The sequence below is a fragment of the Spea bombifrons genome, chromosome 4, assembly GCF_027358695.1.
Source record: "Spea bombifrons isolate aSpeBom1 chromosome 4, aSpeBom1.2.pri, whole genome shotgun sequence".
Lineage (NCBI taxonomy): Eukaryota > Metazoa > Chordata > Amphibia > Anura > Pelobatidae > Spea > Spea bombifrons.
The window spans coordinates 59,302-75,743 of record NC_071090.1 but is presented as its reverse complement, the minus strand read 5'-3'; the positions used below and the strand labels follow the sequence as shown (position 1 = coordinate 75,743).

At 50.9% G+C, this 16,442-nt stretch overlaps 1 protein-coding gene across 5 annotated transcripts in view; it reads left to right on the top strand.

The window, feature by feature from the left end:
- Positions 1 to 15,149, top strand: part of EPS8 (epidermal growth factor receptor pathway substrate 8) — a 31,932-nt gene extending 16,783 nt beyond the window's left edge. For 4 of the 5 annotated variants that reach the window (XM_053462320.1, XM_053462318.1, XM_053462321.1 and 1 more), the window contains 15 exons: positions 1,059 to 1,141; positions 1,551 to 1,687; positions 2,017 to 2,090; positions 2,607 to 2,727; positions 2,801 to 2,889; positions 3,460 to 3,534; positions 3,734 to 3,882; positions 4,168 to 4,351; positions 4,747 to 4,781; positions 9,060 to 9,171; positions 9,496 to 9,630; positions 12,536 to 12,743; positions 13,085 to 13,265; positions 13,646 to 13,775; positions 14,570 to 15,149. In XM_053462320.1, coding sequence (XP_053318295.1) covers positions 1,059 to 1,141; positions 1,551 to 1,687; positions 2,017 to 2,090; positions 2,607 to 2,727; positions 2,801 to 2,889; positions 3,460 to 3,534; positions 3,734 to 3,882; positions 4,168 to 4,351; positions 4,747 to 4,781; positions 9,060 to 9,171; positions 9,496 to 9,630; positions 12,536 to 12,743; positions 13,085 to 13,265; positions 13,646 to 13,775; positions 14,570 to 14,686 — 1,830 coding nt within the window. In that variant the 3' untranslated portion in view covers positions 14,687 to 15,149. Of the gene's footprint in view, positions 1 to 1,058; positions 1,142 to 1,550; positions 1,688 to 2,016; positions 2,091 to 2,606; positions 2,728 to 2,800; positions 2,890 to 3,459; positions 3,535 to 3,733; positions 3,883 to 4,167; positions 4,352 to 4,746; positions 4,782 to 7,434; positions 7,702 to 9,059; positions 9,172 to 9,495; positions 9,631 to 12,535; positions 12,744 to 13,084; positions 13,266 to 13,645; positions 13,776 to 14,569 lie in introns of those variants that run through there. The other variant, XM_053462322.1, reaches the window with a different exon arrangement.
- The last annotated feature ends 1,293 nt before the right edge of the window (positions 15,150 to 16,442 follow it).

The window sequence follows — 16,442 nt, the reverse complement described above, 5'->3', positions numbered from 1 at the left end:
TATTGAGCATCGTTTAAACATTATGACAGCCGACCTGAGTATTGTTGCTGACCGCAGTGACCATCGCTTTATGACCGCAGCGTCCCCATCTAATGATGGCCGCTTCCAGCAGGATCACGCACCGCGTCACAAATCACATCATCTCCAACTGGTTTCTATGACATGACGATGAGGTCACTGGATTTCAACACAATAGAGCACCTTTGGGATGTGGGGCGCGGGAGATTTGCATCATGGATGAACGGTGTGATGTCATCATGTCCATACGGACCAAAATCTCTGAGGAATGTTTCCAGCACCTTCTAGAAAATCTGCCACAAATAATGAAGGCAAAAGGAGGACCGACCCGGGACTAGCGAGGCCACCTAATAAAGTGGCCAATGAGCGTAATATATATAACAGAGAACGGCTCGGGACCTACCAGCGGCATTACGCGGATGGGCATTGGAGGCAGTTTCTCATCGGGATGTTATCTGGGCAGGAAAGGGTGCGGAACGATCGGCTCCTGGGGGCTTCTCGGAGCGGCCGAGTCTTTGCATGGAAGCTGCCAAACCTTCAAACCGTTATGTAAAGGATTGGAAACCGTTGCGAATGCCATGGAAACCGGCGTTAAGCGCTGAAAGCTTGCCGCAAGTCTGAACTGTTTCATCGGCATGAAAGTAAAGAAAATGTTGTCCCCGTTTTATAAATTATTTGCTTTCTTTGCAATTTAGTCTTATTAAAAAAAAAAAATGATTGGCAATGAAAAACTCCTAAAACTCCCGGCTGTGTTTTCTCGTTAAACGTTGTTTTTGAGGATCTCGTTAATTTGTGTAAAACGTTGGTTATTCCATAAATATAAGAAGCGCGGCAGAGCAGCGATCGGCCTCCTGCGACTCCGTCTTTTAGGTATTGAAAATGATTCCCGTGCTGTTTAGAAATAACCCCAGAGTTTTGTTTCTGTGGCCGCGCCGGCGCTTTTGTGTTTGCGTCCCGTAGAATTTCATTTCTAAATCCTTTATATACATTGCAAAGTTTGTGCATTTTCATTGATTTTAATTTTGCGCATTTTTCTCCAGGCGTCTGTAATTCAACAAGACATCGAAAGCGCGATCAACGACAGCAAAGGCGGCAAAGCCAAGAAACGGCCCGAAACGCTGAGGTCTGTCCGGGGTGGGGGGCTTTTCCCTGGCGGATTGTCCCACGTCTTGTATCGTCTGACACTTTCTCTTTAATGTGTTGAGCTGCGTGCGATGCTGATGATTGAGCGCTGCGGGCGGGATAAACGAACGTGTTCTACATGCGCAATACAGCAGCTCCCAGACGGACGTCGATAGTCTCTGGTTCATCTCATGTATACCCAGACATGCAGCCATTTTCCCATTTTTGCCGAGACCCCTCGAAATAACGGTTGAGGTTCAGGGCCCGAGCTTTGGGGCGTCCTTTCTTTAGTGAATAAACCAGGGACCGCAGGCATTTGGCTGATCTTCCAGCTCTTTGGAAAGTTCCTCGCCAGAGATCGGATTTTAGTCGGGCGTCGTGGTTCTAATGTTCTGATTCTTTGGTTTTAGGGCCATCTCTAGCAGTGACAGTAAAATACCACCTCCTCCTGTGGCTCTTGCCCCCGTGCCGCCTGGGTCCGTCACACAAGTGGATGTGCGCAGCAGGGTGGCCGCCTGGTCCGCTTGGTCATCAGAATACGGAGACTGTAAGTGAAAGGATAGGGGGACGTGCCTTAAAGTGTTAATTTGCTGCTGAGAGTACTAGGATTTATCGTTTTAGAGGGTTTCGAGCTGCATGGGCAGCCGCTTTTCTCCTCGTCGGGGATGATCGTGACACCCGGTGGTCTCGTAGACTGACTGTCGCAGGACTTTCTGTAATTACCTTGGCAAACTTTTCTCCAATTCTCCGTTTTTTGTCTCCTGGTTTCTCTGTCGCCCGACAGATGATTTTTTGGACTTCGATAACAGATTTAGAATCGGACCTCTGACTTTTTTTAGTGCTATTTTTTCAACAGTTATTTCTTTCCGTTTCTAGACGACAAAACAAGGCAGAATGTGGCCGGCGAAGAAACCCCGGAGATGGCGGAAGCCAGGATCGACAGAGATGTCGTGAGTCATTTTCTGGGGCTGCCTTTTGTCTGATGAAACCTCTTCCCAAATCTCTCGTAACGGATTATTTTGCATGAAAGAGTGGCGTTTTTATTACGAGGGGTTATTTATGCCGAGCAGCCCCCACGCGCAGACTCGTTGTGGGTAGGAAATGATGTTTAGCGCATGGTGAGATTTTGCTTGCAGTTGCACTCGGAGTCACACGCGGGATTTGGTGATGGCGGTGGCAGCGGCATCCCTTTTGGGTTCTTTCTCTTGTTCTTTATACAAATCTTTATTATTAAGCTATATAAATGTCACTTCTCCCTCCGGCACGTTGCACGCAGGACTGGGTAGCGCAGGTTTAGTGGCGCCTCCCGAATGCTTTTGATCTGTTCGTTAATGTAAATGAAGGTGGAACGCAGGCAAATTGCTTTTCCGCGGCCAGCGATTTCTTTCCACTTGTGTTTAAAGGTCTTTCGCGTGCGTTGAACGTGACGTCGTCGTCTGAAACCCTGATATCCTGTTTTCTTTCAGCAAATTCTAAACCACGTTTTAGATGACATCGAATTCTTCATTCTGAAACTCCAAAAAGCTGCGGAAGCGTTTTCTGAGCTGTCCAAACGGAAGAAATCCAAGAAGAAGAAGGGCCCGGGCGGTAAGTGATCAGCTTCTTCGGCGGCAGAAAGAAAATAGAATGTGGATTTAACTTTATCTCCCCTTTTGTGTAGAGGGTCTCCTGACGCTCCGCGCACAGCCGCCTCCGCACGAAGAATTTGTAGATTGCTTTCAGAAGTTCAAGCATGCCTTCAACCTCCTGGTACGTGACAACCGAGAACCGCGCCGGGTATCGGAATTCTGCTGTCTGCGCTTGTGGGGATTGCTGCTCTCTTTATCTCTGCATCTACATGCCTTTGGCAAATGTGAACGCTCAGAAGCTTGCCGATTTAACTGTCCAGTATACAGGGCCGGCTCGCTGATTTAAATGTCCAGTATACAGGGCCGGCTCGCTGATTGAAATGTCCAGTATACAGGGCCGGCTCGCTGATTGAAATGTCCGTTATACAGGGCCGGCTCGCTGATTGAAATGTCCGTTATACAGGGCCGGCTCGCTGATTGAAATGTCCAGTATACAGGGCCGGCTCGCTGATTGAAATGTCCAGTATACAGGGCCGGCTCTTTGATTGAAATGTTCGTTATACAGGGCCGGCTCGCTGATTGAAATGTCCAGGATACAGGGCCGGCTCAGCCCTTCTTGCAGGAGAATCTCTTGGGGTCGTCCCCTCTGTAACGCGCAGTCCTTTAAACTTGGTGAATTTGCTCTAGAATGCGTTTATTAACCCCATACAATATTCCAAAGTGACCTGATACATGCGCGTTGGTCTTTCAGGCCAAAGTGAAGAGTCACATACAGAGCCCCAGCGCTTCTGAACTCCTCCATTTTCTTTTTACTCCTCTGAATATGGTGAGTGTGAATTATATTATTTTTAACAGCGTTCATTTAGTGATTTTTTTTTGGGGGGGGGGTTTGCAAAAAGCATTTTAATCGTTACGTTGCCTTTTCCCTTAATGGAGTAGCCATGTTTTCAGCGGCTATGAAACGGCCACATGGACGTTTTCATCTGAAATACCGGAATAATCTGAGATTTATTGCTCGTTTATAGATGGTCGATGCCACCGGAGGCCCGGAACTCGCCAGAACCATCTTAAGCCCGCTGCTAACCAAGGACGCCATTGATTTCTTCAACCACGTTCTCAACGCCGAAGAGAAACGGCTGTGGACGTCTCTGGGCGAAACGTGGAATAAGTGGCGGTAAAACGGGGGCTCTGACTTTCACCGCAGAGGAGTCCGTATTACGTTTTCGTGGATTTAACAGTTTGAAGAACTAACACTCGCCATGCATGCTGTGCCTGTTGACCTTTTAGGGGGAGGGAGCGAGAGGGGGGGGGAGAGTGGATGGTTGGGAGGGGGAGAGATATTACATATTATATATATATTTATTATTACATATTGTGTGTGTATATATAATTATTATATTATGACATATTGCATAAACGCCGATATATAAACTGCTCTGCATTCAAATCTTTCTTATAGGGCAGATTGGCCAAAGGATCAGTTTATTCCCCCGTATGTCCCGCGCTTCCGCAACGGCTGGGAGCCCCCTCTATTAGGTTTTGCCGGAGTCCCGAAGGAACAAGCTCACAATCACTTGGCTGAGTCGGTGGCGAACGTCGCGCAGGTGCAGCTCGTACCGGATTTTAAAGGCTTTTCCACTGAGGTGAGACGTAATTCCCTGTAATGTGTCGGCCGCCTATGGGCCCTGGGTGCTGGTTGTGTGTGCGCTGGTGGGATGATGCGTGTTCTACTGTTTCCTAAATACACAAAAAGACCCCAAACCTACTAAGTTAGACGTTGCCCTGGGCCTTCTGAAGGCAAATTTGCCAAAACTGCTGAGATTTCACCATAATATGGAGATTTAATGCGTTTCAGGCTCTTAACAGCGCTGGACCTCTGTGTCGATTATCCGTGACACGGCACGCGAGGCGACCTTTACTGAGAAACCTCCTCGGGTCTCTCGTCTGCCGGCGGGCGGTGGGGCGCGGATCGCTGAATAGCTGTGAATGTCTGCCTTTAATACGGCTTCATTAATGACTCATTTTATACGTTTTTCAGTATTCTACGGCTCCAGATTACCCGGCGTCTGAAGGGTAAGCATTTAGAGACACCGTTTATGTGGCGGGGTTTTGTATTGGGGGGAGCTGTGTAAATGCGCCGGGGGGAGGCTGTAGCTGCAGTCAGTAATGCTGTGTACATGCGCCGGGGGGAGGCTGTAGCTGCAGTTAGTAATGCTGGGGGGGAGGCTGTAGCTGCAGTCAGTAATGCTGTGTAAATGCGCCGGGGGGGGAGGCTGTAGCTGCAGTCAGTAATGCTGTGTACATGCGCTGGGGGGGAGGCTGTAGCTGCAGTCAGTAATGCTGTGTAAATGCGCCGGGGGGGAGGCTGTAGCTGCAGTCAGTAATGCTGTGTAAATGCGCCGGGGGGAAGGCTGTAGCTGCAGTCAGTAATGCTGTGTAAATGCGCCGGGGGGGAGGCTGCAGCTGCAGTCAGTAATGCTGTGTACATGCGCTGGGGGGGAGGCTGTAGCTGCAGTCGGTAATGCTGTGTAAAAGCGGCTGGAGCGTCAGCTCTTCAGAGCCGTTTAGATGTAAACAGCAACTGCCTGTTTGTGAGAATCAGATGAGCGTCCCGGCAGCCAACGCCCCCCCTGCGATTGCATTAACTGCAGCAGGGATTGCATCTGCGCGGATCTCCAGCTTCTCTTTCAAACACCCGCCTGTCTAACGCCCGCCCGCCTGTCTGTCTGCCTGTCTGTCTAACGCCTGCCTGCCTGTCTAACGCCTGCCTGCCTGTCTAACGCCTGCCTGCCTGTCTAACGCCTGCCTGCCTGTCTGTCTAACGCCCGCCCGCCTGTCTGTCTAACGCCCGCCCGCCTGTCTGTCTAACGCCCGCCCGCCCGCCTGTCTGTCTAACGCCCGCCCACCTGTCTGTCTAACGCCCGCCCGCCTGTCTGTCTGCCTGTCTGTCTAACGCCTGCCTGCCTGTCTGTCTAACGCCTGCCTGCCTGTCTAACGCCCGACCGCCTGTCTGTCTAACGCCCGCCCGCCTGTCTGTCTAACGCCTGCCCGCCTGTCTGTCTAACGCCCGCCCGCCTGTCTGTCTAACGCCCGCCCGCCTGTCTGTCTAACGCCCGCCCGCCTGTCTGTCTAACGCCCGCCCGCCTGTCTGTCTAACGCCCGCCCGCCTGTCTGTCTAACGCCCGCCCGCCTGTCTGTCTAACGCCCGCCCGCCTGTCTGTCTAACGCCCGCCCGCCTGTCTGTCTAACGCCCGCCCGCCTGTCTGTCTAACGCCCGCCTGTCTGTCTAACGCCCGCCTGTCTGTCTAACGCCCGCCTGTCTGTCTAACGCCCGCCCGCCTGTCTGTCTAACGCCCGCCCGCCTGTCTGTCTAACGCCCGCCCGCCTGTCTGTCTAACGCCCGCCCGCCTGTCTGTCTAACGCCCGCCCGCCTGTCTGTCTAACGCCCGCCCGCCTGTCTGTCTAACGCCCGCCCGCCTGTCTGTCTAACGCCCGCCCGCCTGTCTGTCTAACGCCCGCCCGCCTGTCTGTCTAACGCCCGCCCGCCTGTCTGTCTAACGCCCGCCCGCCTGTCTGTCTAACGCCCGCCCGCCTGTCTGTCTAACGCCCGCCCGCCTGTCTGTCTGTCTAACGCCCGCCCGCCTGTCTGTCTGTCTAACGCCCGCCCGCCTGTCTGTCTGTCTAACGCCCGCCCGCCTGTCTGTCTGTCTAACGCCCGCCCGCCTGTCTGTCTGTCTAACGCCCGCCCGCCTGTCTGTCTGTCTAACGCCCGCCCGCCTGTCTGTCTGTCTAACGCCCGCCCGCCTGTCTGTCTGTCTAACGCCCGCCCGCCTGTCTGTCTGTCTAACGCCCGCCCGCCTGTCTGTCTGTCTAACGCCCGCCCGCCTGTCTGTCTGTCTAACGCCCGCCCGCCTGTCTGTCTGTCTAACGCCCGCCTGCCTGTCTGTCTGTCTAACGCCCGCCTGCCTGTCTGTCTTGCGCCCGCCCGCCCGTCTGTCTGTCTAACGCCCGCCCGCCCGTCTGTCTGTCTAACGCCCGCCCGCCCGTCTGTCTGTCTAACGCCCGCCCGCCCGTCTGTCTGTCTAACGCCCGCCCGTCTGTCTGTCTAACGCCCGGCCGCCCGTCTGTCTGTCTAACGCCCGGCCGCCCGTCTGTCTGTCTAACGCCCGGCCGCCCGTCTGTCTGTCTAACGCCCGGCCGCCCGTCTGTCTGTCTAACGCCCGGCCGCCCGTCTGTCTGTCTAGCGCCCGCCCGCCCGTCTGTCTAACGCCCGCCCGTCTGTCTAACGCCCGCCCGTCTGTCTAACGCCCGCCCGTCTGTCTAACGCCCGCCCGTCTGTCTAACGCCCGCCCGCCCGTCTGTCTGTCTAACGCCCGCCCGTCTGTCTGTCTGTCTAACGCCCGCCCGCCCGTCTGTCTGTCTAACGCCCGCCCGCCCGTCTGTCTGTCTAACGCCCGCCCGCCCGTCTGTCTGTCTAACGCCCGCCCGTCTGTCTGTCTAACGCCCGCCCGTCTGTCTGTCTAACGCCAGCCCGCCCGTCTGTCTGTCTAACGCCCGCCCGCCCGTCTGTCTGTCTAACGCCCGTCTGTCTGTCTAACGCCCGCCCGTCTGTCTAACGCCCGCCCGTCTGTCTAACGCCCGCCCGTCTGTCTAACGCCCGCCCGTCTGTCTAACGCCCGCCCGTCTGTCTGTGATGCCAACTGATTTTCCTCTGTTTTTGCCGCAGGGAGTATTATTTCTATAAGAGATAAGTTGGTTGCCCGCAGCCTCCGGGTGTTGAGCGTTTAGTTGCCCCGTTGTTGTCACCTGCAGAAGAACTTACGAGAGTCACCGAGTCGCCTGTCTATTCCCAATCATAAAATCTATGTCCAGATCGCTGTGTGCATGCGCGCCATTTAATCCTGTCTCAGGCTGTGTATCCCAAACACAATAGTCCCTGTGATTAACGCCGTTTCATGCGCTATATGACCAAAAGCACGTGCCCCCCCATTACTCTGCAGAGACTCGAGGGGCCGCCCTGATCTGAACCCCACTGACCCATTTCGGCTGAATGGGCACAAATTCCCACAGATCCCCACATTAATGCCTGCGATTGGGGCACGGGGGTCCAACGAGCTGGCGTAGGTGTGATGGTCTGGGGGTCCGTGCTTCGGCTCACATAGTGTATACTCTGTATATAGTGAGAGATTGCTGGGAACCTTATTCTGATTAATCAGGGCAAATCTAATTCCCCCCTTCTTATAAATGGCGGAATTTGTGTATTTAACCCGTATATATTTTTTCTACTTTTCCGCGTAAGTTATAAGAACGGACGAGGCTTCCAAATTCTACATAAAAGCACTAAGTGATTCCATTGTTTTATAGCCTGTAATGTATATAAAATGCAATAAAATATTTCAAGCTGGTTTTTTTGTTTGGGGTTATTTGGTTTTTAATGCCCCGCGGGGACAAGCGCACAGCTTAGCGACCCGGTGTTTGGGTCTAGAATAAGGCATTCTGCGCATGGTTCTGCCCCTAGGCCCTGCCGCTTATGGCTCGTTCTTTAGGTGTGCTGGATGCGCATGTGCCGGGGCGGGGGGGCACTGCCTGCGGGATATGAAGGCTCTATTTTGATTTAACCCCTCGAGCTCTTTGCTGAAGCTCTTGAATTTCATCCGTATTGCTGCCTGCGAACACTTGGCATGCGCGAGGCGGGCCCAGCTCTGCGTGATTGTGTCTGCATGGAAAGCGTGATTTTATGTGTTGGATGAATGGCGTCGCGCCGTTAAGTTAATCGCACCCTAGCTGCGGTTTCAGGGATGGGATCTGTTCTTACTGCTAAAATTGAGCGAAACGGATGAATTTGCAGGAAAGGGAAATGATCGAACGAGAGAAGCGCTTAGAACCGGTAAAGGGTTAACGGGGTAACGGAACGCTAAGCAGTGCGCAGAACATAACACGTTCCAAGCATGGATGAAAAGCTGAAAGACGCTGCCGGCACATCGCCAGTGCCCCCCCGGCATCCAAAGATTGCCCCCAATACACAAACCCGGCACTTAGAGGGGCGATCAGTCCGTGTAAGTTTCGGACGCCGTGAAGCCCCCCGTGCTGCGGACGAGTTACCTTTTCCGATAAACACGGTAATCGGCGCTTCATCTTACTTTCTCTCCTTCTCGTAAAAATGGTGGTAAAAGCGGCTCTTTACGCCCCGTCTGGGGGGGTCCGGCACTCTCGGGTGGGATTATTTCTCAGTTTAAGAAGATTTTCATAATAATGAAACTGTATATATTTTGTGTTGATTAAATCTCTTTCTCCGTATCGTTAACTCTTCGCACCCAGCCGCTTTTAGTGATCTTGTCCGTGTTGCTGTAGGACCCACGGAGCCGGCGGCAGGAGGCAGAGCGTGAAGCATGCGCTGTGCAGATACGACTTTGTGGCCAGAAACGCCAACGAACTTTCCGTCCTGAAAGACGATGTCGTGGAGGTAATTTCAGACGGAGAAAGTGAATCCGGCGCATGTATCCGGCAGGCAGCCTTGTGAACGTCCTGTGATGGCCCGCTTTCCTTAAAGGGCCGGAGCAAATTCTAATCCTCAGTCCAGCTCGGCCCTACTGAAGGTCATACTCCTAGAGAAGAGACTGCGGCCCCAGGCGGCGCGCAGTTCCTACTCATCCGGTCCGGTGACGAGCGCTGCGTTAAGCGAATAATCTCAGCTCACGCAGTTTGTCTTGTTTTTTAGTTTGGTTATCTCGGGATAAATGATGGCCCCCCTTACATTATTCCCGCATCAAATGACTCCTGTGTTTAGGTCCTGGATGATAGGAAGCAGTGGTGGAAAGTTCGAACGTCCGCTGGGACAACTGGTTTTGTGCCAAACAATATCTTGGGCCCTGTGAAGCCGCCGGATCAGGGATCGGATGCCGTGTACAGTCAAACTATCCAGGTAAAATCCTTAACACCTTAACGGGGCGACGCAAATGCTTGCGCGGTTAGCAGGCTGATGGCTTCACCACTCCAAGATTGATCCTAGCGTGTCCTCCGAAGAGGCCGTTTATTGCCCCCGGGGAGGGGCATCTTATCAAGCGTCCTCGGCGGGTTCTTATATAGGACGCTTCATCTATTTATTGTATATACAAATGGACCAAATTATTACATGGAAAAGGTTTCTATTATTTAATACTAAGAGATGAATTATAATAACAGCAATTATCAAAATGCATAGAATGTGGCGCTTTGTGACCCAACTCAGAGTCCCGAGCGGGGCTTGCGATCTTTTCTTGCGCCGCGTCCCTGCGGGGCTTGCGATCTTTTCTTGCGCCGCGTCCCGAGCGGGGCTTGCGAACTTTTCTTGCGCCGCGTCCCGAGCGGGGCTTGTGATCTTTTCTTGCGTCACGGGGCTTGCGATCTTTTCTTGCGCCGCGTCCCGAGCGGGGCTTGCGATCTTTTCTTGCGCCGCGCCCCGAGCGGGGCTTGCGATCTTTCCTTGCGCCGCGTCCCGAGCGGGGCTTGCGATCTTTCCTTGCGCCGCATCCTTGGCAGGGGTTGCGATCTTTTCTTGCGCCGCGGGGCTTGCGGTCGTTCTGCGCTGGATGCCATGCAGCGGCTGCACTGTTTACGTGCTTTGCTTTTTGTTCTGTCGATAGCTTTTGATGCCAAGGAAGGAGTTTGAGGCGTTCAAGGTACGGTCTTTTCGTTCTGTCCCCGCTGCTGTGCATGCGTCTCTCGTAGATATTAGGGCTTCCCCTATTTCCGTGTGGCTTTGTGTCCATTAGACTACATTCCCCGTATTCTTGGTCAGCTGGCTGACAGTGATGGGAATTGCAGCACAGTTTTAACTCCTTCCCTGGGCAGACCTTCTTGTGGGTGTCCATGGAGCTCACGCTCAGTTTACTGGGGGGCGCGTGCTGTGAATTATTGCATTTTCTGCATATTTCTTGCGCATGGAGATTTTTGCACGTGTTTGGATCTGTTTTAATCGGAATCATATGATTTGAAAATATTAAAACTAGTATCTGAGGTAAATATCCGGGGCGTTTTGCCTAAAATGTCAGGAATGGCAGTGAGAACAGTCTGCGCCTCTCCGGGGAGGACTGGGGTATTTAGCGTTAGTGGAATCTCTGAATCCAAACTTGGGTAATAATATTAGACTCCTAGAGCATCTGCCATATAACAGGTATCCAGAAAACCGTTGCTTATCTGCCCCAGTCCATGATTAACCCCTTAACCGAAGGAGGACGTATTGTGAACACCCTGAACCTGATGGATTATGGGGCATATTAATGGCATATTCTAATATAAATGATCCCCCCCACGTGATGCAGACGCTCTCATTCTCCGATTACAGCGTCTTTTAGCCAATGTGGCTCATTGCCCGCAAGTACCCCGCTGCCCCTGATTCTCCATTACTAAATGGATCGTGGGGCAATTATCTGACAGTTTGTGACGTTTACTCCTTTTGCATGAAATCTGTGAAATTAGATGAAACTTTTTTTTCCCTTTTGCTTTCTTGGCAGCAATTACTGGGAGAGCTGTCCGAGGTAACGAGTTATTGTGCGGATTGTAACGGGGGCTTGCGGCTCCCAGTGGACCCCAAGCTATATAATTATTATTGCGCTCCGGCCACCATGTGCATTTTAAAACATATGTGACAGCTGCGTCCTCTTTAAAGGGGCATTTAATGTTCCTGACACCCCTAATATAGAAGAATGCAGAACTTTAATGCACATTCTTCAGAAGCGAAAACCTAATAAGTAAAAGGTCTTCCCCGCAGCAGCCGCCTCTCCCTCCGTGGCCCGATAAGCAACACCATGAACGTTCAAAGGGACCCTGGAGCTGTCGTATGCATCGCGGTGAATATGATGGCTGGACTGTCCCTTTAAATTATAGTTATCTTCCTCTTGTCGATTTATTCGGCAGAAGCCCCACTGTGCATATTTGCCCCTCTCCTATCCCTCCGGCTCCATTGCTTGCAGGAGATGCTTTTGGCCAAACACATGTCCTGCCTGCAGGTTTGCCTGTGGGCTATACTGGTTCCCGAGAAAGCGTTCCAGGGGGTCTAACAAGACCCCCCCCCACCACCACATGCTTCAAGGGTTCAGAAGTGCTTTGCTGGTGGTGTTATCTCTTTCCGAGGACGTTTCTCGGGTATCTTGTAATCTGTTTGCCTTTAGTTGGTCGGATTTACTCCTTAAGGAATCTGGCTTTGCGGTTACCGGCTGCATCCTGCGAGGGCTCTGTCTGCCCCGCGATACCGACGGCTTAAGAAAGCCAGAGACTAGAAGTGCTTCTAGTGAATCGTGTTCCCCTTTAATGCGGTTCCTTGAGGCCCTCGCTGCTAGGGATCTGCAACTGGGGATAGACTGGGTACTGGGCCGGTGATTCATTGGTTACTGGGCCACTAAATGGTTGGGAACTGGACCAGTGATTGGTTACTGGGCCACTAAATGACTGGGTACTGGGCCGGTGATTCATTGGTTACTGGGCCACTAAATGGTTGGGAACTGGACCAGTGATTAATTGGTTACTGGGCCACTAAATGATTGGGTACTGGGGCAGTTGGGGCAGTTATTCGTTGTAGTATTGGTAGATCTGGTATTGGGTGCTGGATCACTTACATGGGGTTGGTTATTGATTGGGTTCGGGGTTAGGTATGGGTCACTTGACAGTGGAGACACACATACGATTGCAACCCTCATGGCCCAGGGCCACTGTGGGCTGTATCTCTTATACGGGGGTGGAAATTCTTTGCCCCACATGGATGGAAGTGTCTTAAAGAAGAAAAGGCATTTCTTGTTATAGTTACTCCATGTCTTTGCCACTAATTTTCTTGAATGTTTTGCTGTTTTTAGAAACAAAAGTTGGATAATTTCCCAAAGCAAACTGGCCCAGTTCCTGCTGCCCCCTCCCCTCCCCCAAATCATGCGCCAACGCCTCTCCCCGCAATCTTCTCAATGCCTGCGTCCAAGCCAAGCTTCACCCGTCAGAGCAGCGAGTCCAGTGAGAGTGCTGGGAGTGGAGTCCGGGACCAGCAGGGAAACCGGCAGATGCCTCCTGACAGTATGTGGCTTTCCTTTGGGATTGAAATGAAATACTAGACCCCGGTGCAGATTTTAACAAATCGAGAATCTTTCAAATGCAAATTTCTGTGTTTATTAACAGCCGTCAGGCTCGGGTGTCTGCCGGTGGAATACGGTGGGACAGCGGGTTTAGATGGATAATGTGTCTGTGATAAGCTGCCGGAGACTTCTATGCCATCACATTGTTTGCATTTATTATATATATATATATATATATTTCTCAGAAAGCTAGTGTCTGTGGGCCGGTCCTGATCCACGCTGTCCGGATTGTGGGGTATTTGGATCGTCGTAAGGCTTTGACCTTTGCTCTGTGACTTTTAGGGAGGAAATCTCAGATGGAGGAAGTTCAGGACGAGCTCATCCATCGTCTCACTATCGGCCGCAGTGCGGCCCAGAAGAAGTTCACGGTGCCACGTCAAAACACGCCAACCATTAATATAACCTACGGCTCTTCGTCTGAGGATGTCAAAGCATGGCTGGAAGCGAAGGGATTCAGCCCTGTGTAAGTGACATAACCCCGGGTCCGAGGGTCTCTGATTATCCCCCTCCAGGTACCTATTGGACCCGTCTTTCGCACGACTCGTAGGAATCACCGTTTCCAGACAATAGAAAGAGAATGATGACTGCACTTTTAGTTCTATCGTTACGTTTTATATCAGGTTTCTTTGGAAGGAATTAAAGGAATAAAAGAAATGTAATCATTGCTGTAATTATTATCGTCTCGTTTGGCCGTCGGCCGCGCTGCAGAGATACAGAAGACGTGATTGAGTCCCTCCTTTTGCGTGTTAACAGTTTAGGGTTAAACGCTGTCATTTGACGATAGCCCCCATTGATCCTTTTCCTCCAAGTACTGAAATGAAGTCTGTTTCTTTGGATTATTAGAACTATCAGCAGTCTGGGGGTCCTGACCGGCGCACAGCTCTTCTCTCTCACAAAAGATGAATTGAAGACGGTTTGCCCTGAGGGGCCAAGAGTGTACAACCAGGTGACGGTTCAGAAAGCTGCTCTAGAGGTAGGCTGGTTTCACCATAAACTTCTTTAGCATTTCAGGTTGTTTTATTCTTTTATAAACCAGTACCGAATATCAGAGGCGGTTCTGCTGTCCGGCCGTTGTCACGCAGACCACCGGCATCCCGATGCTTTCCGATACTTAAAACAACAATCCTAAAATACTTAGTATCAGCGATTTCTGACTGGTCCGGGCAGGTGGCAGGATCTTTTGGGCTAGGTTTGTACAATAGGCCTAATTGCCTTTGGACTGTGTTTTCAATTTCTGTATTTTACCAAATAGAAGAGAAAAATGAAACTGATATCCGTGTGTTGATGTGATCTCCAAAAGCTCCAGCCCGCCCATCGGGTAGAGCTAAACCATGATGGAAGGATAAAATGCCTGCCGGCTCCTCCTAGCAAAAAATCTGAATTGAAAACCCCTTTGCGGGTCTCTGGGGGGGGGGGAACTTGCGGTCTTTTCCCACTTTTTATATTCCAGTGTTCATTAGCGTTATTTGTATGGATAAGATTTATAAAAAAAAAAATCTTGTGGAAAAGGGGGATTGTGTTCTAAGAAACTGGCCGAAATGTTGTCCCTACCTCTGCCTTCTCGGCTGCGCACGGTGAGCGATATGTAGGAAATTGTGGGCTTTTCTGCAGAGTAACCAGCAAAACGTCCGAGTAGGGAGCGGCGGCCACCGGGTGACGCTGTTTCTGTCTCTCCGCGCTTTTCAGGGAGAAGCCGAGACCTCGTTCGTTAAGTCGGTGTCACTTTAGATAATTATCTCCTATGTGAAAGTTTTTCTTCTTCTTCAGGATCGTGACGGTAATTCAGAGCTGCAGGAAATTATGAGAAAGAGACAGGAAAAAATCAACGCAGCGGCTGCCAGCGACTCGGGGGTCGAATCATTCGATGAAGGGAACAGCCATTAATTCCTGCTGAAGCCCTGGTTAACTTCACCCACATTTTGTTTGGGATGTTTTGAACATTTTTCCCGGGTAATGTGACTGCTCTCCGGTTATAAAAGAAGCAAACCCAGGAAGGGTCTCCGCTCTGCTTCCCGGAGGAGCCCAGCACTAAAGCCATATTATATAGGACGGGAGTGAGATTCCTGCCGGTTTTCTTTACTCGTCTTTTAATCCGCGCTCGTTACTTGTTTCCGGACGCCGAGGTCTGCATCTCTAAGGAGCTTATGACATTTGTGCGTCTGTCGGTTTTCACTCCCTCAGGTCTCTGTTTCGTGGCCAGGAATAATTACCCGTCCCAGTATTTCATATTCTGCGTTTGTGAGTCTGCGCCGAGTTCAGTATTTCTTTACGTCTCTTCCTCTGATTGTAAAATACAAAAAAAAAGAGTCCAGAAAATGTTCAGATATAAATAAAAGTTTATTAAATGTATCTTTAGAATAAGTTATTTCTGTCAGAAACATTTGGAAAATCGCCAGTAAAATGGTTTTTACTACATCAAAGTGCTTTTTTTTTTTCTTCTTGTTATCTGTATAAAGTGGTAAAGACGCACCCGAGGGGCATTCATCGGGACTCATTATTACCGGAATGTGTTTGGATGATCTCAGGACTGGTGAGAAAAGGTAGTCTTGTTGTTGTTGGCCCCCTGACTCTGTTATATGGGAATAACTGATAATCTCGTTATCATGGCGCCTGTCAGTGGGGGGGGGGTATATCAGGCAGCATTGTCCTCTATGTTGATGATAGAAGCAGGAATAATGGGCAGCATGAGGATCCAAGCGACTCTGGCGAGGGCCAAATTGTGACGGTGAGACGACTGGGTCAGAACATCTCCAAAACTGCAGCTCCTGTGGGGGGTCCCGGTCTGCAGGAGTCGGTATCTATCAAAAGGGGTCCAAGGAAGGAAAAGCAGTGACCGGGTTATGGGCGGCAGAGGCTCATTGATGCACGTGGGGAAGCGAAGGCCGGCCCGTGGTGCCAAATCCAAGAGACGAGCAACTGCAGCTCATACTGCTAAAAAAGTGACTGATGGAAAGGAGTCAGAATGTTAGAGCTGATCGGCGTAAGTACGTTTTTCTTTTGGCTGGGTTTGTGATTTTTTAGAGCTTCTGTTGGAAAGGGTCTTTCGGGATGGAAGAAACGTCCCCGGGACCCCAGACTAGCAGATTGAGCCGCCGTCCCTGAGGGGTTTTGCTGGATAGAATTGCTGTCGGGATCCTAACTTTTATCGGTCTGCTTATACAAAAAAGTGACTTGTTTCTTGAACAAAAAAGAGGGATGTCATCGCTGCTTAAACCAAACCTTTTAAAAGAAATTTCAGAGTAAAGGGTTTATGAATGGGTTTCAAAGTTTATTTGATTAACGAACAGCTTCCATTTTATGGGCCTTTCACACAAACAATTTTATACAACAAGGTGTTCTAAAGAACATTAAAGGTGATTGTAACACTTCTGTGGTATTAGACTTTCTGCATATACATTTATAAATCAATCAGAAGAACCGTTAAATATTTCTAGAATCGTGCAATTTATTTCACGTCCTCTGCAGCGTTCCCTGTGATGACCGAACAGTCACCACGATCCATGGGCTGCATATTTGTACAACTATGCGATTGTAGTGAGAGGTACGTGAGAGAGTGGCCTACAAGAGGTTAACGGCGCAAGTGTCCTTAGTCCGTCGGGGAGCTGCTGCCTTAAGAGCCCTCATCGGGACAAACGGAACT